Here is a 26,826-nt window from a genome sequence, read left to right as displayed (position 1 = left end):
TCCAACAATATTCTTAAAAAAAACTTCAGTACATAAGTAAATCATTGTTTTAACCCTTAAAGACCCAGGACTGTTTTTGTGATTAATTCTTCTCTACATTTAACCTTTCCTAAGTGATTTATAACTGTTTATTATTTTAACCTCTGCATTGTTCATTGGAAAGCAAGGATTTTCCTATATTTAATTTCCTGATAATGCTGATGTTCATAAAAACTCAACATACATTTAAATGTTATTATATCACAACAGAAAAAAAATACTTTTTCAAGCATATACATCCACTGTTATTTGTCAAACTTCATCAGTTTTATTGGTGAACCAATATTGAAGAAGATGACAGTGTTTTCATGTTCTCTACGGAGCCTCTGAATGTTCGAATGGGGCATAAAAGCTGAGAAACTGCATTTTACCTGAAATATTCACATGTATTGACAGGATTAGTGGTTTTAAAGTTATTATACATTTTAGATCAATAGATACTTTTAGTTTCCAATGGTTGTTTAGGTCTAAGGATTGCATAACTCTTAATAATAACTAAATAAATGTTTTTTTTTTACCTGTTGCTTAATATGTGCTTTTTTCTGGTTTTGTTTTTATCTGAGTGGTTAATTTTTTAATCCATAAAGACCCAAACAGCAACTGGCGACCAAAACCATCTACTGATATAAAAATATTTAATAACTTCTGAACCATTAATCCTATCAATCCATGTAAAAAAAATGGTGTAACATTCAGTTTGTCATATGTTCATGGTTATCAAATATGACCCATTTGGACATTCAGAGGCTCTGTAGTTACCGTGGAAACACATCATCTTCTACAACATTAATTAACCAGTAAAACCCATGGAGTTTGATAAAGGACAATGGATGGAAATGCTTGTTTTTATGTTCAGTTACTGATATATTTGCTGAAAAAGTTACTTTTTCTTAAGTTTTCTCTGTTTCTGATATAATAACCCTCAACTTTAATTTAAGCTTCAATGAACATCTACATGATCAGTAAATTAAATGCAAGAAAATACATGGTTTTCATTGAAAAAAACACAAAATACAGAGGATAATATGATAACTAGAAAAGCACTCGGAGAGCGCAGACCTCTGCCAAGGCAGATCAGTGCCCCCCCTGCCCGATCACCACCAATATTTAATCATTTATTCCTTGTGCCAGTATCAACATCCCAGGTAGCAAAACCATTATGGCTTAAATCTGGCCCAAAACTGGCATGCCATTTGGCAAAGTTCTGGGCGGATGTATGGGCCCTAAATGGGCCAAAATGGGCCAAAATCAAACCAGAAGGAAGCCAAAATTTACCCAAAACTAATTGCAGACTTCCAAAATATTGCCATAATTGTCCCAGAAAAGCCCTGTAATGGCAAAATTACTTATAGCCATATATATATTTTCATATATTTCATATATCATATAGGCTTCTAACTCTATTTCAGATATATTCATGTCACTGTGTACTATAGAGCAGTTTTGACCTCTTTTGTGTTGTGTCCAGAGTAGAAGGCCAAACCAACAGTTCTCACAGAGGTCTTATCTCTAAGTTCCTGACACTAACCAAAACACTTTCCACACATCATAATTTTCTCATGGGAGACAGAAGACTACAGGGTGATTTGTATTTTTGGGTTCAGAACGTCTCAGTCTTTTGTCTGAGGGGTATCTCTTTCTATGGAGCTCCAAATAAAGGGATTTCTTTGACACTGAACGTTTGAACTTATCCTTGTTTATTGAAGACGAATTAGTAGAGCAATATTTTTTCCATAACAGCCCCAAACCCCCATAATCCAGCCAAAAAGTAGCCAAAACATGCCATACCATCCCTATACTTGATCCCGCTCTTTGCCCAGTCTTTTGGTTTACCAGACATATGCCATAACTCAGCCATATATTGCTGGTGCCTCCATATCTATTATTGATAACCTTAATCATACCACAGTTAAGCCTAAAGGTTTTCATAACGCCAAAAGAAAGCCAAAAATGCCAAATGTATACCATAATACTGCCAAAATATTTGCTATCTGGGATTTCCTGAAATTTTCATCTAAATCCGTCCATAACTTTTTGAGTTATCTTGCACACAGACAGACAGACAGACAGACAGATAAACCAAGGCCAGCAAAAACATAACCTCCTTGGCGGAGGTAATAAATGCTGATAAGTCATTTAAGAAAGGTGAAATCTAGAGAAAAACTTATTTGGGAACTGCCATAAAAGTAGCACTGGGTCTTTATGGGTTAAATCTCTGGGCTCAGTGCTGAAATACAGGCTTTACACAAACACTTAATATTGTCTTTTTCAGCTGCAGTCCTTCTTATACACTGTAAGTCACTATGTCATTACTACAAGCTTATGTTTCTGAGCCAGTGGTGAGCAGACGAGGGGAATTCATTCCACATCCACATCTGTGTCCTCTGGTGGGAAACAGATGTGGAGGTCAGCTCAGAGGCAGGTCACAGTAGTAACGTGACAGCCGACCCACTGACCTAACACACTGACGGATTGAGACCATGTGGGAAAAAAAATCCACAGACTCCCTGATTTAGAGACACTTGTTTAATCTGAAAATAAATTCCTTGGATGCAACGTCGGACATTATCAGCAGGACAGGACAAATCGGGGGAAATCTGAATCCAGGGCAGCAAAGTAGGACTCAGCAGAGAGACGTGTTCCTTCACAGCGTCTCATTTACCTCAGAGAATTTACCCTACATTCAACAGGAACGACGTCAGCTGAAGTTGATTCGCTGTGGTTGTATATTAGAACACCATCTCCAAAATAACAACTACAGGTAACGTCACGGGTCTCTGGTTGCGACCCAGCATCAAACTATACCCCCGTGCATTCTGTGGAGCGCATTCCCATGGTAACGACACATGGAGTTTCGATTTGCATGTCACTCCGGTTGTCATAGCAACCGCAGAGATGTGGGATTGGTGGAGCTGCGACTTGTGGTCTCGGTGCTTCTGGTATTTTCCTGAGTCACTTTCGCAGAGCGGTGCTTCGTCTAGACTTATGGAGGATGGGCAGCCCCACGTTCAAACAGTTGCGTAACAAATCCTTCGAGTGACAATAGCTGCCAATCAGAATGCAGATCCCCAGAGCAGCAGCTACCTTGGCATGATGGGAGGGAGAAGGTACTGTATGTGCTCCAGTGAGACGATGTGACAGGAGCTGATGGCTTTTCATTGTAACAGAAAAAATCAAGCTGACTCAGACGAAGCAAGATATACTGTAAGACCGGATGCAACATTTCTGCTCCTGTCAAAAATATTCACATTACATGTCTTCTGATGGTGGCAATGGCGTAAAAGAAATGATGTTACTCACCCTATACAGCCTAAATTACCAACCAGGGTGAGTCATCAGAGAAAATGATGGAATAACGTTCAATTATTTTAATTATAGAGGCTAAAAAAGCAGGATCCATCCAAAGACACACTGATTTTACCCATGTTCTATAGGTGAATTTACAGCTATTTTAAAGGAGCGTGAAATCAATGAGCTTGGTCAATATGACTGTTTTTAAACTCGCACAAATGACTGTTTTGTAACTATCGACTGTAAGTTTTTTTATTATGTGTTGATGAAGTCTTGTCTTGTCAGAAACTGTGTGTGAAGCTATATATATGTGTGTGTGTGTGTGTGTAGGTGTGTGTGTGTGTGTGTGTAAATCTATCAGATATTCTATTTTATTGATATTTTATTAATGTTTCTTCCTGTATGGTGTCCATATGTGCCCAGAAAGGCACTTTTAAATAAAGTATAAAAACTATATGTATATTTACAGTCTGCTTCATTTTTTGTAGCATGTAATATTTCTAAGCAAATACATGTATCCATTCATTCTTGATTCTTTACAGTCTACTGATAAATCCACTTAAACCTGCAGGAGTTTGTGTAAGATTTTGATGGCATGTAAAGTTAGTGTTTTTGTGATGTCTTGTACTTTGACGAAAACAACTGATAATTTAACCCACATTAGAAAAAGTGCTGATATATACAACATAAATACAACATAAAATGCTATTCAGACTATAAAGTTTAGATTTTTTTTATTAATATTGCTCAGCCTAACATAGCAACTTTTTAAAAAAAAGCATCAAAGGCTGGCTAAAGCAAAATCAGGGATGCAAGCCTTTTTAACGATTCTGATTTTACTGTAATTTTACGTAACTTTGATGTAAATATTTACCATATGCTGTATATATATACACACACACACACACACACACACATATATATATACATATATATATATTTTTTTTACATTTGTGATTATAGCATGTCATTTTATGCAACCTTAAATGTTTCTTTACGTTTCTTTATGTTTCTTTCTTTCTTTTTCTCTACTAAAAGCCTGACTAGGAACTGGAGATGGAAACTAGCCATAGCTATAATTCTTTATGTGAATCTTCAGTTACTACAGTTTGTTTGTAACAGGTACAAGTTATACTATGTAATTTGCATTGTCCCTATCAAATAAACTTTATAAATAAATAACTAATTAATCATTATGACAATAGAATTTTTTGCCTCTCTAACTTAAAAAAAATTCAATGTTTTGTGTTACTTTATGTAATTCTACACACACACACACACACACACACACACACACACACACACACACACACAGATACTCTAAGATCTTCCAGTATTATGATATAAAGCTTCCACCTTCAGAGTTCTAGTGTTCAGCCCAAAACAAATAGTTAAACAGTTTATTGTCTTTGTCTTTTTTGGCCGTAGCTCCAACCTTTTACCTTTGACAAATAAATTGTTAAAAGGCATTCTGGATAGTGTTTTAAATTTGCACAACACATGAGATGCTCTATGAACCAAAGTCACACACCTCAGTGTAGACTGTTGGTCAACCATAAAGCAAACAGACACTTATAGTGGAGTTGTGTGTGGCTGCCTGCCTTTGAGCATGTGTGGTAATATAATTAGACAAAGGTCTCCTTCCTGCTGCTTCAGTGTGATCAGATTAGGCCTGAGAAGATTGGCTGTCCTCACACTGAAGCCCCAAACAGACCACACCTCCTCAGCACTACTCATGCACCAAAGGGAGTCTGTTTTGTATTTCTGTGGCTTATAAGGTTTACATATATTGCTGTTTGTGTGTAAATTCAATTAAATATGCATATGCTGTACGCCCACACAAGGGAATATCCACAGGGGTATATGTGTTTGGCCAGGATATGTTCTATGAAGCTACAGTGAAGATCTTCTTTACCCACATATCGAGTCACCTGCTGTTATTAATTAAGCAGAGTATGGATTTGAGTTGTTTGGTTCCTGACTGAATGCATACGGCAAAGCTATTACCATGGATTAGAGCCTAATCTCGTCAGTGCCGCATCTTACCCTGTGAATTACATCACTTCCTATGTAGTGCCCTGTCTGCTCAAGGTCATATCACCACAGCCAAGGGAAGCTTTGTCAAGAACAGATTCAGTGACGGTAACAGCTCAGTTATTAGGAGCATAAGGCATAGTTTCTTACCAAATCTAATCTGCACCTGGAAATAATCCCTATTATTAATATAGTGACATTTATGCTTAAATTAAAAGCTGAAATTAAGAATACTATGAGTAATGAAAAAAAAACAAAACAGATTTATCAGTTATACTGTTAACTCCACAAATAATTTATTTCTGTGTTTCACAAATACACATGAAGTCAGTTTAATCACCCATGATTTAAATAATTGATTTCTGTGGTCATTTCAGAAAATACCTACTTGATCCCAGTCAATATATTGATCTTTTTAATTGTCCACTACAGGCCTACGACAGATATTGGGTTTTTTTGTGTGAAGGACATTGTGGTTATTGTGGATAATATTGTTAGTGTGAGTCCACTTGCTTGGTTATCGGGGAAACTACATCGATTACTGACACACTGAAATGTTTTTTTTTTCCAACTTAGAACACTTAAACTAATATAAAAATTTGAAGAAACTGTACAAAACTGCAGGGACATATTTTACAAGATTTCCACAGTAGCTCTTCAATTCCAGTTCACATGCTGGATTATTAAACTGCAGCTTTTTTTCATTGTGCAGCTGTAATATCAATATACACTGTCACCTATAGAGTTGGAATAATTTTGTTTTCAGACACATTCCTCTTTTTTTTCCTATCTATACACATCAGTAATCACCTTTGACCAGGTCCAGTGATTACATAGTGAGTCCCAGATACACTTTATCAAGCTCAAATCACATTGTCGCAATCATTTCATGAGAAGAGGTAAACATTTTTTATTCTCGGTTTATGGGCTGAGCCTTTTATAGGACGTGTATAATGCAGAAAAAGATACTTATTTACTTGATTGTTTAAGTACTATATATTTTCAATATTCATTTATTCAGTCATCTTCTGAGCCCACTTTATCCTCACTAGGGTCGGGGGTCTTTGGAGCCTATCCCAGCTACCTATGGGCGAAGGCGGGGTACACCCTGGACATGTCACCAGTTCATCACAGGGCTGACATATAGAGACAAACAACCAATCACTCTCACATTCACACCTATGGGCAATTTAAATTAACCAATTAACCTATCAGTGTCTTTGGATGGTGGGAGGAAGCCGGAGTACCGGAGAGAACCCACGCAAATATGTAGAGAACACGCAAACTCCACACAGAAAGGTCCCTGGTTATATTTTTAATGTTTCTGTTTTAAATTATAATATGATGTCTGAGTGTGGAGTCTCCTTTCAAATAATAAAGTTATCCGTGTCTGCACCATCCAGAAAACCACAATAAGTACAGGATATTGCTCTAAATTGGAAGCCAAAGGTTGTGATTTTCATCATTGTGTCATTCAGAAGTCTAAGCTAATCCTTATTGCCCACTCCCACCTCTCTGAGATGTGATTTCTCATAGATAGGACCACAACACCAACACAAAATCACTTGCTGGTGTCACAGCCCAGCCTTTCGTTTTCTTAGTTTCTTTTCTAGATGCTCTAATTCTAGGGCCTGCAGGTGCCCTGTCTCCTGCAATCACCTGGGGTGTGGCCATAAAACCTGAGATGCATTCAGTCTCTTTCTCTTCCTCGCTCATTTTGGGCTGTGCTGCTGCACTGCCCAGACCTCCTGTTCTTTTGTGTTTTGAGTTGTTTGTCATCTGGCCAGGTATGGTTTCAGTTTTGGCTCTTGTCTTTTGGTAGGGTTATTTTGGCTTTCTTTAATTACTTATAATAAATTTTAGTTAACCATACTTGTTGTGTTTGGTTGTTTTGTTATAGCTTTGAGCCAGGTCATGACGCTGGACACTGTAGAGCAGTGTTTTTCAACCTTGGGGTCGCCTGGAATTCAAATGGGGTCGCCTGAAATTTCTAATAATTGCTAACAAATTTTTTAAAATTATTAATAAAAATATTTTTTAATGATTCAATGTATATTTAATTATAATTAAAACACCACACACTTTTCCTAATAAAAATCAAGTTCAAATAAAATGCAGGATATAATATCTGAGAGGGCATATCTTGATTGACCTGATCATGTGACCGCGTGTGTTACTACGCTTCAACCTGCCCTGACACAGTCACAGTCAGAAAACTGGACCAAACAAAGAATGGAAAGATTTTTTCACCCACCTGGCCCTGATAAGACATGTCCAAGAGAAACTGAGAAACAGACAACAAAAAGGTGCATTATAGACATTATATAGCCTAAATGTCGTCTAATAACATTTATTTGTAACATAGCAAACTATTACATGATAAAAAACAGATTAATTTTAGCAAAAAAAAATGTCTCTGTTTTGAATGTCTGGGGTTGCCAGAAATTTGTGATATTAAAATGGGGTCATGAGCCAAAAAAGGTTGGGAACCACTGCTGTAGAGGCACATCTGCTTCTATTTTGAACACAACTCAATCCAATAAAACTGAAACCTGATTAGATCCAAACATGTACATGCCAGATAAAGGGTTCCCTATTAGAAATGAAAATAGCAGGCCTCTAGTGGCCTCACTGTGACAGGGTTTTCTCAAGGTAATTTTATAATCTCTTCATTCGCTGTGAGCTATAAACAGTTAACAGCACTTAGTCGCAGCCTATTTCACAGAACAGAATAAGTAAGTAATAAGAGGAAACAAACAAAGACAGACAGAAAAAGGATCACTGTGGCTGACCTCATTTATTCTGTTACCCAGCAGGTCTCTCTGTCTGCATATCGTACTAAATCATGAGATCTGGATCGATGCACTCAATTAGGTCTCATGAATTTCACTGAGTCACACAGACCACAAAATGTGCTCTCCCCCCAAAACACGATACTGACCACATTGAGGGAATATCGTTATAGACTCCCGCACCCACGAGTTGATGAATGAAATTTAAGGTTTCAATTAATTAAATGCCTCATTATGCTAAGTGCCTGCTCTCGGTCTTCCATAGCAACTGGATTGAACTCGAAATGTGATGATGGTGGTGCAACAAAGAGCAGGAGGCTGATTTAATTTAATCTGACCAGGATGAGAAACAGAGCTGAGGGTGTACGATGGGAAGCGTGTCAACCTCGCAGAGGCTTCTGGTCCCTGAGCAGCGTGTGCCTGGCAGCAGATCGTATCTTCTCCCAGGAGGATGAACAAACAGCCCTGAGCAACGTACACAAACGTGAGCGTTACCATAGAAAGCACCACTGACGAGGTTATCGAAGCACCTGCACGGGCTTGTCCGGCTTGTGAGCACTGTGAAATGGAACCTCTGCACACAGCGGCAGCAGCAGACCACACTGGTATGAGTGTGTTTACAGTGTGAGCACAGTCTGGTTTCACAGGTGTTTGTACTATAGAACCCACAAACACATTAAGAAGCAAAGTGTGGATCTGCATCTGAACACCAACCTTAAAGATGATGTCCTTTAACCAAACAATTCAGGACCACAGACTATGAAGCATTCAACCCATAACCCATTTTTCAACTTTCTTAAGTGATTTATCACCCTTTATTCTAATATTATCCTCTGTATCTTGCATTCTTAAGACAAAATTGGCATTTTCCTATATCTAATTTATTGATCATGTAGATGTTCATAAAAGCTCAGATTAACCCATAAAGACACAGTGCTACTTTTATGGCAGGTCCCAAAAGAAATTCTCTCTATATCTAACCTTTCTTAAGTGATTTATCACCAATTATTTACTATATTATCCTCTATATTTTGAATTTTATCAGTATAAATCAGGAATTTTTCTGTATTTAATTTACTGATTTCTTGTTTTTGCACTTCTTTGTTCTTGTGTGCTCGTACTTTACTGCTGTAAACCCGGAATTTCCAATTGTGGGACAAATAAAGGCATATCTTATCTTATCTTATCTTATCTTATCTTATCTTATCTTATCTTATCTTATCTTATCTTATCTGATCTGATCTGATCATGAGGATGTTCATAAAGGCATATATTAAAGTTGAGGGTTATTTTATCAAAAATGGAGAAAACTGAAGAAAAACTAACTTTTTCAGTCAAATCTATCATTAACTGAACATAAACTAAGTGTCTCCATCCACTGTCATTGATCCAACTCCATGGGTTTTACTGGTGAATCAATGTTGTAGAAGATGACGGTGTTTCCATGTTCACTTTTAAGCCTCTGAACATCCAAATGGGTCATATCTGATGACTATGAAAAGATGACAAACTGCATTTTACACCAATCATTTACATGTATTGATAGAATCAGTGGATCAACAAGTACTAAACAGTTTAGATCAGCAGATGGTTTTGGTCGATGATGGATGTTTGGGTCTTTATGGGTTAAATTTGAGGGCAATAATATCAAAATCAGAGAAGAAAAAGTGAATTTTTTTTTAGAAAAATCTATCATTAACTGAACATAAACCAAGTGTGTCCATCCACTGTTATTGATTTAACTCCATGGGTTTTACTGGTGAATCAATGTTGTAGAAGATGGCAGTGTTTCCACATTCACTACGGAGCCTCTAAATGTCCAAATGGGTCATATCTGATGACCATGAAAAGACGGATAACATAGTATTTTACACCAATTATTTACATGCATTGATGAGATTAGTGGATCAACATTTATGAAATATTTCAGTTCAGTAAATGCTTTTGGTTGCTGGTGGCTGCTTGGGTCTCTATGGGTTAAAATGGATGTGGAGCAGGGGTCAAACGTTCCCAAAAAGACACTGTGGAGACCAGATTTTAGAGCAGGGGTGTCAAACTCGTTTTAGTTCAGGGGACACATATAGTCACATTTGATTTCAAGCGGCCTGACCAGTAAAATAATAACACCGTAACCTATAAATAATGAAAACTCCAAATGTGTCTCTATTTTAGCGCTAAAAAAAAGTGTGTGAATGTGAATAACCTGAACAATCATGAACATCCTGAAATTTCTAACTCAAAATAAGTGCAATTTTAACAATATTATGCCTCAGTTTATCGTTTACACATGTGCGTTACAGCTTACAGATCACAGGGGATCTACAAATACACAAAACACTTAGTAACAGGCATTTAGAGCGGAAAAATATAGTATTTAACTTCATGATCAAAACAACTTGCCAAGACTCAGTGATACCCTTGACTGTTAATGTCCTCTGTGTAATTTTCCATCCTGAAGGCCAGATTGAACCCTTTAGGCCTTTTACATCATTTGATTCTTCTATACATCCAGTTTGCGAGTTTTGTATTATTCTCAGGTTCCATTACCTTAGTTTTTATTATTTGAAGATATATTTTTGTTTCTCCAAGATATTATCCCCTTACATTAGTACCTACTGACTGTCAAATTTTCTTGCTCAGCTTTTGATTACTTAATCTACTTTGTTTTCTTCTTCATTATTTTAATAGCTTGATCTTTTTCTATTATATTCAACATTTTTTAGCTGTGTTTTTTTTTTTTTCTTCTCTTTTCATACCACCAAGAAGGCAGTTCACTGAGAAGATATGGTTAAAATCATCTTTTAAGAAATACAGCTACTGAGTGTAGTCCTGACTGACAGGGGATATTAAAACCTGTTAAGCCCTGGGTCATTTATGGGAAATATTTTAATGTAACACAAAACAATGGATCAGCTGTCGGCTAAAGTTTCATACATATAAAACCAAGTTATAATCAGACAACAGCAAAAGTAAGACAAAGTTCACGATCACCGCTTCATAATAGACCTTTATTTTTGCTCTTCTTTGTCTCATTCAGTGAATTTTAACAGTAGACAAATAATACGTGTACTGTTGGATCTGCTCAGTGTTAGCTTAGCTCTGTAAAGTTTGTCTCTTTGGTCTGTTTTATGACATTAACCCATAACCCAGCGCTACTATTATGTCAGTTCCCAAATTAAATTTTCTCTATATTTAACCTTTCTTAAATGATTTTTCACCATTTATTTACAATATTATCCTCTGTATTTTGTACTTTATCAGTATAAGACAGGTATTTTTCTGTATTTAATTAACTGCTCATGTAGATGTTCATAAAAGCTCAGATTAAAGTTGAGGGTTATTATATCAATAGCAGAGAAAACTGAGGAAAAAAAATAACTTTTTCAGTCAAATTTATCATTAACTGAACATAAACCATGCATTTCCATCCAATATCATTGATCCAACTTCATGGGTTTTTCTGGTGAACCAACGCTGTAGAAGATAATGGTGTTTCCACGGTAACTATGAAGCCTCTCAACACCCAAATGGGTCGTATCTGATGACGATGAAAAGATGACAAACTGCATTTTACACCAATTATTTACATGTATTGATAAGATTAATGGATCAGCAGGTACTAGACATTTTAGATCAGTAGATGGTTTTGGTTGCCGATGGATGTTTGGGTTTTTATGGGTTAATCATGACATACGCTGGTCTAAGACTGTTAGCTTGTTTTAAATATTTGCCCACTTAAGTGCTTGTTTGAGTTTTTTTCTATTACCCGACAATTGACTATATTAAGCTTTTAACTGAGATTCTTTTGGTTACGTGGGTATATAGAATGTGTATATTACTACAAGCGTCACATAGCATTACCATGGTAACGCAGACAGAACTGTGGCTGCCCTCAGTGTCCAGGAACAACTAGGCTTAAAAGGTTACCTGGTTTTGACACAGTTGCATAGTGTCCTGACTGATGATATTGGCTACTTTGCTAACAATAAGCTGACAAATGGATTTATAATATCTTCGGAACCAGCAGATCAAATGCATATAATCTGCATTTTGGGTCAGTAAATCACTCCTAATTGAATTATTTCCGTCTGAGTTAGTTTTGAGGTTGCTCCTAATTAGCAAAGAAAAATGAGGCATATCCTAAATACAGTAAGGCATTTTATCCCCACAAATTTTCTGAGTTTATTAACATTCCGGAGTTCTAATGGGAAGCTCTGGACCAGATGGGATCACTGTAACTGATTACTGATACAGAAGCCAAGTGTATCCTGCGGAAATTAGGCCACAGTGGCAGTGTAGCATACATAAGGTATCAGTACACTGCAAAAAAGGGGTGTCTAAAAACAAGATAAAAACACTAAATCTGAGGAAAAAGGTACTCAAAACAAATGAATTTATCTGTCCATGTAGCAAGATAATTTCACTTGACACGATTCTTGAATTAATTACATATCTACAGATGTATGAACATTTAAAATAAGAAATTAACTCTTAAAACAACATAAATTATCTAACACTTCTAAATCTATTAGTGTAAGTGTTACACCCTGTGCAGGAATGACAGTGTAACTGTTGTTTTGTTAAACATGCCCAGAGTCCTATTTGTGTAGATTGTGTAGATTGACTAGACTGAGGAGCTGTGCTGAGCTCCTTAGCTGGGTTTAATCAGCCATGGATACAGTCCTGGTCCATCAATCTGCATCCACTGTCAATCTCACCGTATCCTGCCTCGTATGCAGTTCACATCATCAACAGGTGCTATATATAACGTGAAGTACACATGCCACTCTCTGCTACACCTATCACTTTAATTTCACTTGAAACGGGGCCTCGTTGTGATGAAAGTGTCTGAAAATAACACCGCCAAAGTGTCATAATCTGTCTTTCTACCCTAATAACTGCACCGGAAGACCTGTCAATATGCAAAGTGGTGTTGCATAAGTGTGCAGTCCAATCATTTTAAATAATTCAGTGTAAGACCCTGAAGCTCTACTTTTATATTGATGAGTTAGCATAATTCAGGTGGAGTTTAAAAAAAACACAGACTGGGTGGTAGATCCCCTAGTGGAATGACGATTCCTCACTTGGCTGAGCATCTTATGTCATGTCAGCCATGCAAATGTGAACTGGACTGAGTGGCCTCGAGGCCACAACGTAGACAAGACACACTCAAAGACACACATGACAAAGACACACACAGGCATACCAATGTTTCTTAGAGGGGTGGAAGGACCTCTAAAGCAGTATTAACATCATGTGACTCAGTGACTCAAAGCCCAAACTAATTAAATCTTCCATGCAGATTGACCCAACGTGCCTGAAGCAGTAAATCTGGAGCCTACCTTAACACACACACACACTATACACACACACACACAAACACACTCTTGTGCTCACCCTACTGAGTTGCTCCAGCAGTCTATGGTTCTGCTCGGAGAGCTCACTGATGGCCTTGGTCTTGTCCCTGTCGGCGTCTCTCAACTGGACCTGGTGGCGTTCCAGTTCCCCCTGCAGCTGCTGGACGTCCGTCTCCAGCTCGGCCACACGACCCTCCCACTCCCCCTCCCGACTCTCCAAACGCCGACGCAACTCATGCTTCTCCTGCTCCAAGTGCTGTATGTGGACAAAAGAAGGGTTAGAGTTTCATTCATTCAGCTAGATGGAATTTAAAAAAAATAAGGCAATATTTAATTAAAAAAAAAAAAAAAAAAAACGGAAAAAAATGTATGTCCCTTATAAAGTCCATGTCCACTCATAAATAATGGATTTTTTTAGTTTTTAAAGTCATCAATTACTCATTGGGTCTTTAAATAAAAAGGTAAAATGAGCCAAAGTTCCAACATGTTGCTGTTTTGTTTTCATAAATGACTATCTTGTGAGAATTTACTAAACAAATCACTAATTTAGACTTTTGGGGCTGGGTACAGACTTGCAGATAAGCTGCACTAAATATTGTCATATCCTCACATATCTAAAAACACATCCTCAGTGTTTTCCATACCTTTGTATGCACTGGGACCACCTTAGCTAAATTCCTCTAAAATGAGAAAAGCATTAAACTGACTAAAAACACACTCACTTTTCCCTGCTGTAATGGTTGACTTTTGACCATTAGTAGGATGAGTGTTGGGAGCTCTTTCACACATATGTACTGAGGACAATAGTTGAAAGCAATGAGGAAAAAATAGGGGGAAAATGCAAATAATTCACCACAGACAGCATCTAAGTCTTTTGGAAACAGGAAAAACCTTGATCTGGATTGTGTAAATTTTTTTTTTTTTAAAACTGAGTACACATTTTTAGTCAGGAAATGTGGCCAACCAGGTCCATTTATACATCTAGCTGTACAGGATAAATACATTTTTTTTCCAGAATTATATAACAATTTGTGGTTAATTTCATGGCTTCACATCATTTTGTGCCCAAAAAAAGGTTGCTTTTTGAGCTTGACTTCTTGGGGCTAAAAGTTATTAGCTTTGTGATATATTTTTTGCAGTCAGATGCAGATGTTCCACGAGACTGATGATTTTATAATAATAATAATGGATTAGATTTATATAGCACTTTTCTATGAACGCTTACAGAGGATCCATTATTCATTCACTCTCACATTCTCCCTCTGGTGGTGGTAAACTATATTTGTAGCCACAGCTGCCCTGGGGCAGACTGACGGAGGCGTGGCTGCCAATCTGCGCCTATGGCCCCTCCGACCACCACCAAATATTCATACACATTCATACACCAGTGTGAGCAGCAGCACTGGAGGCAAGGAGGGTGAAGTGTCTTGCCCAAGGACACAACAACACGTGGATAGAGCGGGATTCGAACCGCCAACCCTACGGTTATCGGACGACCTCGCTCTACCATCTGAGCCATGGCCGCCCCATGATTTTACAGCTTTAAAAGTAACTAGAACCTTTTGTAAAGTTGACAAATAAAGACACAATTTTTTTTAAAGGCTGAGAATGAGGAAAGTTTCATAATTGTGTCCCACAGAAACTGAAATCTTGTTAAAATCAGTGCAGGCTGACACTAGGGGTATAATATAGTGATTTTCAACTGAGCCAATTTCCGGCGCCTCTAGCTCTTTAAGTGACAGTTCAGAAAATAGGACGCTTCTTTCTATTCTCTAGAAGGCAGTGAATGGTGGACAGATGCACTGCAGCACCAGTGGCTGTCAGAATTTGGATGGCGGTGGTTGTTACGTTCACATCCCAGGCTGAAGCAGCTGGCATCTACGTGATCACTATTTCCATCTCTTGGTAAATGCCAGAACAAAGGGAGGGATGAGAGGAGAATCAACACAGGATCACACAAAGACATCAACATCCAACTCAAATAGGATACCAGGAACTGTAGCAGCATCACTGATGACCAGTGTTTCATATTAGGAGGCAGCTTATTTCTCTGAGCTGCAACACCAGGATGAATATGGATCAAAGGGGGGAACAGATGTACAGTGAATACAGTAAGCCCTGGATAGCAACAGGATTAGTGCTTGTGGTTTTTCTCAGGCCATGTGCACACCTCTGTGAAGAAAGCAACAACAGAAGTGCAGATATACTGGGTTCACTGTAAACAACACAAATCTGTTGCTGCCAACGGTAAAGAGGGTGCCGTTGTAGTTGACTTAATCATAAATATATATGATTTCCTTCCAGTGGTGGAATGTACTGACATAGTTTTACTCAAATATAGTGCTGAAGTACAAATCTAGGGTACTTGTACTCTGCATGTGTCTGTTTTATGCTACTTGTACTTCAACTACATTATATTTCAAAGCAAATATTGTTCTTTTACTCCTTAATAAGTAACTTAATTTGCTAGATTCATGTCTGAGAATACATTTGTAGAATAAACTAATGAATTCAGATGCATTACTATAGACTAGGAATTAAAATGAGTGACACAAAATATTGTAAAATAGGTTAGTGAGTTGTTTTTGTTTTTTTTTTTACTTTTTGTACTTGAGTCACATTTGATCCTCCTTTACCTATACTTTTTTTTAAGGTTTTCCATACAGGACTTTGTATTTTTATGATGTGGTATTGTTACTTTTACTCAAGGAAAAGATCTGAGTCCTTCCTCTGCCTGTGTTTACAACCAGAACATGAAGTACTTTCGTAAAGCACTTGTAAAAGAATCCTAACAGGTCTCATAAGAAGCACACGACATTTGTTTAGGTTATGAGTTTCCACTGGGCCCAAACATGAGTAGGCTTCACTCTTTGAGAACATATTAAAATGTAGTTAGTATTCTAGTTTGATGTTTGTTTACCTCTAGTTTCTCGTTGAGATCTTTGTGCATTTTCTCATATTGCTTGGTCAAGTCTTGGTTTCTCTCTAGCAGCGCTTTGCCGAGTTTAGCAGCTAAAACCAGGTCTTTTTCCTTTTGACGGAAGAGCGACAGTAAGTCTGCATTCTGCCCCGCTGCAGGCGCCTCCTGGGCCGGCAGCTCCTCCTCGTCGTCCCGCTCCCCGGTAAGCATGGCCAGTTCCTCCTCCAAGGCCATGCCGAGGCCTCCGGAGCCGGCATGCCGCAGCGGGTGACCCTGGCCGCCGCCGCCGGGCTCCTGTGCGCCGGGGCAGGGCAGGGGCTCCATGCAGTCGCTGTCCAGCTCCAGTGGTGCTGAAACCACGGCGGACGTCTGCAGGTCTAGGCAGAACGTGGACATCGGCGCCCGGTGAGGGAGAAGCCAACAGATAAGAGCCGACTTATTTTTACTCCGGTTGAACCCACCCTGCCGTGACTGGGTTGGGCTGACAACACCGGCTTGTAATCAACAATTCATCCATCGTTCTCGAAATTCGGAGCCGGATCCAGTAAGAGAAAACTGCTGTCTGTCCAGTTTCCTCCCGTTAACCCACCAACCAGCCGCGGCTCCGGTTCAGTCCCCGCAAACGCCGCCTTCTCTGCAGCTCACCGAATGTCCGTTCAGTATTAGACGCGCAAAATGTGTTTAACCCGGTATTAAACTCCTGGATGAGCTGTCCGCAGCGGTCGGTCGGTCGGTCAGGGTCCATCCCGTGGCGGGGTCCTGGTCCCCCATAATGATCGGCATTTGCCAGCCAAATGGATCTGCGCGACCCCGATGCCTCCTCAATCTCTTCCACTTCTTAAATGCGCGTGCCCGCCACGGCAGTGACGCCAGCTGCAACCTGTTACAAACGCCCACCCCATTGGCTGAAAACGATAGCGCCATATTTTGGTAATTCTCACACACATCTGTGCCGTCCAGCACATGAGCAGATAAAATAAGAACAGTGTTCTGGCTGAGGGGGAGGCACCGGCCGTCAGCAGAGGTGTTCAAGCACCAAGGAACCCTTTTAACCTGAAGGCATGTGACTTTAGACTCAGAGATAATAACGGACGGGTTAATAATAGTGACTTTATTACAACCGGTGTCCGTGTTATAATGCTGACCTTCAGGACGGTAGTTTCATCCGCATTTTCACTGTTTTTCTTTGTACTGAGCTAGAAGGTGTTAGATTTGAGGTTTTTACATTTATTGTTTTTTGGGTTTTTTTAAATCTATCTCATATTTCTTTGTTTGCTGTGAGTGCACTTTATTCTGTTCTGTACAAAATACAAGTTTCTCCACTGTGGATCAGTAAAATTAACTTATCTTATCTTAAGTTTGGTTGGGTGATTTAAAATAAATAAATAAATAAATAAATAAATGAATAAAATTACTGAAGAAAAGTGAAATTTAAAAACCACAAGACAATATTTCATAAAATAAACCCTTATATACAGATCTGCACTGTAAAAAATGACTGTAGAATTAACACCAAAAAGTTGTAAAATTGCAACATAAAAAAAATAAATGACAATACAATGCAAAGTTGTTTATTTGAAAAAAGATTTTGTGTTAACGATTGAATCAAATATAGCTGTAATTTTTACAGGAAGGGTATGTTAACAAAACCAGACTTGTATGTAGAAATTATGTATTTCTATTGTTTTTAGAAAATAAAACTGTAAATTGAAAAACAATGTGGTGCCGTTTAAACTGCAAGACCATAATGTTGAAATAACAACATATTTGCTTTTTTTTTTTTTTTTTTTTTTTTTTTTTTAAATAAAAAAAATTATAAAAAAGTAAACATTTAACAATTTAACATTTTAAATTTGTAAATTAATGGGTTGGTAGAGTTGGTAGAGCAGCTCGTCCAACAACCAAAGGGTTGGTGGTTCGAATCCTGGCTCCAACTGTCCATATGTCCAAGTGTCCATGGAAGACACTGAAGCCTAAATTGGTCCCAGCTGGACCTGGTGGCTTTGGGAAGTGCTTTGGACACCATGAAGGTGTAGAAAATGTGCTAAATAGGTGCAGTCCATTTACCATTTAAATATACATGTTTAAAATGTTAAATCTACATATTACTCCATAAATATGTTTACAGTTGGATGTGTTTTTTACGGTATTGTTCTGGAAACCACAGCTGCCAGTTTTTTTCTGTAAAAACAACAGGATTTTTTTTAAAGTGTGGAAAAGCGCTGCAAAATGATCACTTTCTCTGATTTAACCATTTATAGGTATGTGCTTTAGTAAAATGATAATTTTTGTTTTATTCTCTAAACTACTGACAACATTTCTCCCAAATTCCAAATAGAAATATTGTTATTTAGAGCATGTATTTGCAGAACACGACACATGGTCAATATAACAAAAAGATGCAGGCCTCAAATAATGCAAAGAAAACCAGTTCATATTCATTTCTAAACAACACAATACTAATGTTGTAACTCGGTAAAAGTTCAGACATCAGTATTTGGTGGAATAACCCTGATTTTCAATGACAGCTTTCACGTATCTTCTCTCTCCACCATTGCTGTTGGATGACTTTATGCAGCTCCTGGCAGAGAAATTCAAGAAGCTCAGTAATGTTCCATGGCTTGTGACCATCCATGTTCCTCCACAAGTTTTCAAAGTGGGTTCAGGTCTGGAGATTGGGCTGGACATGACAGGGTCTTCATCTGATGGTCCGTCATCCACACCTTTATGGACCTAGCTGAGGCCAGGAGCATTGTCCTGATAGAAGAACCAGTCCTCCGAGTTTGGGAACATTGTCAGAGCAGAAGTCCAATATTGTTTTTGGATTCCAATTACTTTTGTGGTACTAATAGCACTGTTTTTGCCTATTGTAAGAAGATAGTGATGGACACAGTAATGGTTGTTTAACTTCTCCTTCTTAAATAAGACATGGATCAGGTGTTTATTCAGTAGAATAAGGTGTGCTTGTGTTGGAATTCATTCTATAGTCCATATCCATTCTTAAATTATGATTTTTTTTTTTAGTTTTTATAGTCATTTATCACTTGTTGGTCCACGTCCTTGAATAAAGAGATACAATTTGTTCCAACAAGTGCTGCAAAAGTTACTGTCTTGTGTTCATAAATGACTATCTTATGAGAATTTATTGAACAAATCACTAAATGGGATTTTCAGGGCTGGGTACAGACTTGCAGATAAGACGCAAACCTTTTTTCCAGTGGGTCTCACCATCCAGTAGAAACATCCAGTTAAATTAGTATAAAATCAATGAGGAAAGCATTAAAGTGACTAAAATTCACCTACTTTTTCCTGCTGTAATGAATGACTTTATACTATCAGTAGGAGTGTTGTAAGCTCTTTCACAAACATCTGCTAGAGACAAAAGTCGAGAAAAAAAAAAAAAAAAAAAGGAAAAATGAGAAAAAGTGCAAATAATTCCCCACAGACTGCACCTAAGTCCTCTAGAAACATAGGAATTTTCAGTCAGTAGATGTGCCTAACCAGGTCCATTTAACGATACTTTATACATTCAGTTTTACAGGATAAATATGTTTTACTCTACAATTATTTAACAGTTTCTAGTGTGTTTCAGTTGTGGAAAAAATATAAAGCACTTAAAATCAAACTACACAACAATGCTTTTTAAGCTTCACTTCTAGGGGCAAAGATATATTTGTTTTTTGATCAAATTATTGTCATCATAGTGCCCTAACTACAGTATTGTAATAGTAATCCTCTTGGTGATACGATTACCTTTCTTTGATTAATTGGTTTGGCTCATTCATCACCACTATTGGGATATTTTACATACTACTGATATTCTAATAAAGTGACATATCGTTCATTTCAGACATGTACAACACATTTTTAGTGTTAAAAGGTTTTTTTTTGTGTGTGTGTGTGTCTTTTGGTTTTGTCTTTTTCCTCTTCTTACCATCATGTTTTAAAGATCCACTATAAATCAACCTCTAGTTTTTATATAGAAGTAGGATTTATGACAGATTCCAATCAGATTAAATGCTTACTGAACAGATGGAGGATTGATCGCAGCTGTACACGACTCCATCGGTGCTACATGTACAATAACAGCTATGACATGGCTTTATAGTCCCTCAAACATAAGAGTTCTTAAAGTTATAAAAGCATTTTTCTCAGCTTGTTTTTTGTCTGAGATGCAGAGTCATTACAATTAGAACACTATAGCAAGATAGTCTAGATACAAAACAACATAAATGAAGTATAGACACATAGAACCTTAAAAATATATCTATGGATTTCATTACATACACTGTTGCCCATAAAGTTGGAATAAAATGTTTCAACCTCATCTCATTAAATAATGGTGACAATGATTCATTCTTAACAGATAAAGTGTAAACACCACCAGAGTGTGAATGTGAGAGGGAATGGATAATGGCTCAATAATGTAAAGTGCTTTGGGTGCCTTGAAAAGCACCATAGAAATCGAATCCATTATTATTATTATTATTATTATTATTATTATTATTATTATTATTATTATTATTATTATTATTATTATTATTATTATTATTATTATTATTATTATTAACTGGGACTCAGTAGTTATTACACTAGGTCATAGGAATTAAAAGAGGAATGTGTTTGAAAACTAATTTACTTCAACTTTATGAGCAGCAGTGTAGATCAGGGGTCTTCAACCCATGGCTCCTGGGCCAAATGTGGCTCTTTAGCCTCTCTCTATGGCCCCCCTGGTCAAAAAACATAAGGAACATTTTGAAATGAACTGAACGAGTCATTACTTTTTAACATTGTTATAGACCTAAAACTATTCTAACTTTGTCTATCTGCAAATATTTGCAGGCTATACACGGAATAAAACACTTTTTTTGGCAGCATATAAATCAAAATGTATTATTTTCTTGCCGAATTCAATACAAGATGCTCTATTTGCATTTGTTCATAGTTTGTAAGTAAGCCACTATACATGAAAGTGAAGCTTTTTCCCCATTACACAACGTAATCATGTTTTGGAAATAGTGTCCATCATTTAAAAAAATTGTTCAAATCTTGAATGTTTTCTTTCATGTAGTTGCATGATTTCATAAATGCACCAGACTTTGCATTATTGTAGTGTTAAATAGTGAAATAGCAAATGAATCACAAACAGGCTAAAGCAGAGCAGAATCCTCATGGTAAAATGTAGACGGGTTTAAATATTTTTTTCATGCTTCCAGTCAGATTTCTTTCTTCTGTTTCAAGACAAAAATATCTCTTTAGGCTGTAAAGTTTGCCGACCACTGGTGTTAGATGGATGATTTTTTTTTCCAACGGTTATTTTAGGGTCAGGACTGATAAGGTTTATAACTGCTAACAGGATTACATCAGGTTAGTAAGGGTTAAATATTATGAGCTTGTGTATGCAGATATGGTCCTCACAGATGCAGTAGCATTTGTGTGTATTTGTACACAGGTGGGTGATGTAGGGGTCGACATGAGTTTTGTAAATGGAGGGGGGTGGGGGTTATTGGTGAATGATTACAAACAAAGCCCCTTGAGCTGGTAAAGTAAAGGCACAAAAGAAGTGGGTCATGGCCTGCTGGTCCACTGCTGCCTGGCTTTCAGGGCAGAGGGGGGCACACATTAGATAATGGGTGATTTCCTCAGAGCACATCAAAACATCACTGCTGTGATAAACCGCTAAGCGGAATGCCCACTTTATCCTTATTAGTGTAATACTGCTTGTGTTGAGATGATGGCAAACACACGCAAGAAAAAACAACAACAACAACAAGCCTTGTTTTTGGAGAAGGATTATTGTTCTGCCTGATCATTCAGTGTTTTTTATTCTAACAGTATTTATGATTTAAAAAAAAAAAAAAAAAGACAGATAAACAAGAACCAGAGAGCACTTTAATACTTTAACCCATAAAGACCCAGTGCTACTTTAGTGTCAGTTCTCATATGATTTTTCCCTCTAAATTTAACCTTTCTGAAGTGATTTATCACCATTTGTTGTAATATTATCCTCTGTGTTTTGTATTGTTTCAGTAAAAATTAGGTATTTTCCTATACTTAATTTACTGGTCATGTAGATGTTCATTTAAACTCAGATTAACCCTTTCATGCATAGTGGTCACTACAGTGGACAGTTATTCCCCAGCTGTTCTCTTGTATATTCATGGGTTTTGCTGTTTTAGTTCCATATCAGCCAACACAGTGGACACTTATGCATCATCCCATACATTGCAATTCATACCATTACTGTAACTGTGCTTTTCTTGATAAATCTGATCTGCAGTAACATGTTTGAGTGTAAACCAATTACTAATTATTATTAGACTTTAATGAACAGTTTTCTTATTCAAATAGTTTTTTTTTTTTTTTTTTTTTTTTTTTAGTGTATAATCTCCGGGAAGTGAGTAATAACTAGCATTAGAGTATGTTAAAATGTGAGAAAACATCAGATTCGCTGCATGAAAACTGTTTTTATTTCATAGTTTTCACACTGTATATCACCTTCTGATGATGGTTTTAAACATATGTTTCTTTGCTTCAAAAATTAAACACATGGTATCCAGCTGAGTGGACATTTTTGTAACTCCATGAAAAATAGGTTCATAATTTTTTTTTAATCGCATTTTATTTTCATGCCTAAAGAGGAATAAAAACACTCAGGAAAGAAATCTTGACTAAGGCTGTCAAAATTCACGCATGACAGGGTAAAAGTTGAGGGTTATTATATCAAAAACAGAGGAAACTGAGGAAAAGAGCAACTTTTTCAGCAAAATATATCTGACTGAACATAAGCTAAGTGTGTCCATCCACTGTCATTGATCCAACTCCATGGGTTTTACTGGTGAATCAATGTTGTAGAAGATGACAGTGTTTCCACGTTGACTACGGAGCCTCTGAACGTCCAAATGGGTCATATGTGATGACCATGAAAGGATGACAAACTGTATTTTACACCAATTATTTACATATATTGATAGAATTAGTGGATCAATAGGTATTAAACAGTTTAGATCAGTAGATACCTCTGGTCACTGGTGGATGTTTGGGTCTTTACGGGGTTAAAGTGCTTACATTTGTACAGTTGTATAACAGCATGACCATTTCCTGGATGATAAACATATTTTCCACCTCAAGAAACTCAGCAGAAGATTAATGTCATGAAGGTAATGGACATTATTATCCTTAACCACACTATCTTTTCTCCTTTAAATGCACATTGCCATAAAAACACTTGAATTGCGCCCTCATGGCTCTTTATTATGGACTATAGCTCCCTCTGTGGAAAAACAACTGATATTACACTGTCATGCTTCAAAATGATGGCTATAAACAACAACAGCCCACTTACATTTTACTGCTTGGAGGAAGAGCGTACCTCAGAAATGTGCGCTGTGTGTTCATGCCATCAAACTGCCAGTGGGGGATTTGTTTTTATGTATTCATGAATAAAAATGTAGTCTTATAAAACACCTGTGTAATCCAGTTTACTGAAGTCCAGAATTTATAACCAATAATTGCTCTCGCAGACATTTTGTCCCTCTTTAATGGTTGTCAAAGACGTTAAAAGCTTGGCTCATAAACTGGAGCCATCATATATCTTAAACCCTTTTCCTCATTGTCTAGTGGCAGTTCTGTGTTAGCAACGTTAAATTACCTCAGACATTTAATTTAACTCATTTAAGAGAGTGACAGTTTACAGTCTGTATCTAGAGCAGTGTCCTCCTGGTACTGAGTGTTCTGTTCTTATGTAACATCAACCCTTAGTCATACAGGCCTGTCTCTGTCTTTTTCAGCTAATGCAAGGTTTGGCTGACTGTTATGTAACAAAGCCAGGCTCCTCGAACATCTAGTTTTCAGTGGCTCTGTTTAATAGCCATAACCTTATATGAAAATACAGTCATGGAATAAACAAGTTATGGAAAAAAAATAGTTGTTTCCAGGTTTTGCCATTGGATGGCACTGTCTTTTCACTGGTACCTCTTGTAAATGATTTTGGAAGCTTGTGGTGTCTCCAGGTGGGGTATCCTATGTCTGTCATTTGACATTTGCCATGGAAATAGTCATGCCAAAACTATATTGTTTTTTTTTTTGTTTTTTGTTTTGTTTTTTTTGTGTTTAATTTTGTATTTATTATTACAGGAGCAATTTATACCAGATTTGATTTGTCAGTAGAAGGCATACAGAAATAGCCTCTTAAAGTCTTGAACTCAGTTGACAACTTGTGACTTCCATGTAAAAACAGAGTAAAGAGGACTGTGGTTTTACAGTCTTGTCAGAATTAAGCTGGGATTGGACTCAGAGGCATACAGTACCTTGTTGCTAGGTAACATCCTTATGATGCCTCAGCCTCCATCCAGTACTCTGAAATTACAATGAAAATTCAACCTTCTAAATACTGATTTTGCAAAGTAAAGTCACGATGATGCAACCACAGATGTTAAAAGAAAAATTAACTTCAGGGGTTTCACATGTCAGTCTTCAGTTTTTTGTGTTTATTAATGCAATAAAGAATATATACAAGGATTTGGTGGTTTAATGATAGATATGATGGATGTGAATCATTACAAAATAGTTCCTCAAGGATATGTAAGTATCCCATGGTACTAAATTGTTTGACCCCATTGACAGATATTGTATTAGGTTCCATATGTGTCCTATTGAAAGCCTTTTAGACATTCTGTTAATGGAAGGTGATAACCTCATCCGGACCTCATGTAAGTGAGGAAGTCTTTAATTAAGGGCTGTTCCTGGATGTGAGTCTGTTCAGATACAGATTTTTCTTCAGATTACAATATAATAACTGCAAAGGCCTCTGGGGAAGCTTAAAAATACTATTAATACATTAAGTATAAAGAGTTCCAATACAAATTGTATTGGAGATAGAGTCCATGTGGTGTGATTCCAGACTGTTTTTAGAGAAAACCTAGAGAACTCAAGGACAAAGTTTTGAAAATTCCATTACAGAAACAAGCCGAAGTGTTGAATGAGTGCTGCATTTGCTCCCCGTCTGCTACAGATTACTGTCACACTCATTGATTGTACTGTACAGCACTGTACTCTCACCTTGCGACCATTTTGTCCCTTCCGTCGTACGGATGTAGAACTGCTTGCCAGGTTAGGTTGTACCATCTGTTACTGTGTGTGTAATCTGTCAGTGTGTGCGTGTGTGTACTCTGTAAGTCAATATCACAGTGTCTGTCACTTGACTTTCATTTGCATAAAAGATAAAAATATTGAGGAGAGTTAAACCACTGCGTCCAACATTGGTGAGTGTGTTAGGTTATGACATGACATGTACAGTGTCTGTGTTTACTCCTGTATAATTGTATTTCTGTGCATGTTGTAGCATTTCCTTCCATTACATTATTCAGGCGTATTACTGAATAATCTGATACATTATACATATAGTGTGGTCTGCAGAGCCGTACACTGAATTACAAATTGAGCATTAAGAATGAAGGGTTGTGAGTGACAGTAAGGTTACATGCACATGATGTATTAGTCTGTCTTATAGGACGTTTTGCATACTGTTGTTGTTAGTAGAAGTCATTGCAGAATGTTGCAGATTATTAACTTTTATTAGGCATCTAAACTGAAATATTGACAATAAAAAAGAAATCACTAACACCTAAACGCTCCCGATTACTCTGAGTTTGATGTTCAGTGAGTTCTAGTGATTTATGTATTTATTACTCTGATATATATGTTCAGTTTAATAGTTTCCAACATGTATTATGTGTTTTCACTGTCAGCACTTTTAGGAAACAGATGATTAGTCAACTATCACCTCTAAAAATCCACTATTATTATTCAATCTGCCTATATTTATGTTAACATAATGACAACATATATTGAGGATGCAGCTATACATCCAGAAAACACAATTTGTTCATATTTTTTTAATTAATGTAAAACATTATCACTAAATCTATAAAATTTCCTACCAAATATTCACACTGTGAAATTCTACCATTTTTGCACAACAGATCTCAGTTATTACACTTTCAGAAGCCAATATATTCATAAATAATGTGTTATTTTTATATGGGTTCCTGCCTTAAGACATGTTAGATCTATTTTTAACTGCACACTGACTTTCTTGTTTACTTAATGATGAAAGACAAATTTCCCTCCGATGACATCCTTGCCCTTAAGAGTTTTTTCGACTGCATTATTGCTACTCATTAAGAAGGAGTTTTTGAAAGGGGTCATTGTGGTTTGTCAGTAATGAGCTGCACAATTTAGGCTACTTTACAACTTTTAGAAGCTAACTGTTTGGGTGTCAAACTGCATACAGTAGTGTGATTAGTAACGGCTGCTGCAGTAAGAGGCAGAGAGAGAGAAAAAGAGAGAGAGTTAGGAGGTGGTCAGGGTGAGCTAGTGACAGGGAAGAGAG

General features: G+C 37.2%; 1 protein-coding gene and 1 long non-coding RNA gene across 3 annotated transcripts in view; one reads left to right on the top strand and one right to left on the bottom strand.

Moving 5' to 3' along the window:
- bicdl1 (BICD family like cargo adaptor 1) overlaps positions 1–17,448 on the bottom strand; it is a 61,433-nt gene extending 43,985 nt beyond the window's left edge. The window contains exons 1-2 of one of the 2 annotated variants that reach the window (XM_030142701.1): positions 16,434–17,448; positions 13,554–13,769 (exon numbers count right to left, since the gene is read on the bottom strand). In XM_030142701.1, the coding sequence (XP_029998561.1) occupies positions 13,554–13,769; positions 16,434–16,829 (612 nt within the window). In that variant the 5' untranslated portion in view covers positions 16,830–17,448. The remainder of the gene's footprint in view (positions 1–13,553; positions 13,770–16,433) is intronic. The other variant, XM_030142702.1, reaches the window with a different exon arrangement.
- LOC115425279 (uncharacterized) lies at positions 4,908–12,042 on the top strand. Its single transcript, XR_003936222.1, has 3 exons — positions 4,908–4,919; positions 5,081–5,083; positions 11,956–12,042. It is a non-coding gene; the product is annotated as an uncharacterized LOC115425279 (long non-coding RNA).
- Positions 17,449–26,826: the final 9,378 nt, after the last annotated feature.

Source organism: Sphaeramia orbicularis, chromosome 9 (genome assembly GCF_902148855.1).
Source record: "Sphaeramia orbicularis chromosome 9, fSphaOr1.1, whole genome shotgun sequence".
NCBI classification, from domain to species: Eukaryota; Metazoa; Chordata; class Actinopteri; order Kurtiformes; family Apogonidae; genus Sphaeramia; species Sphaeramia orbicularis.
This window is presented reverse-complemented; position numbering and strand designations above follow the sequence as displayed.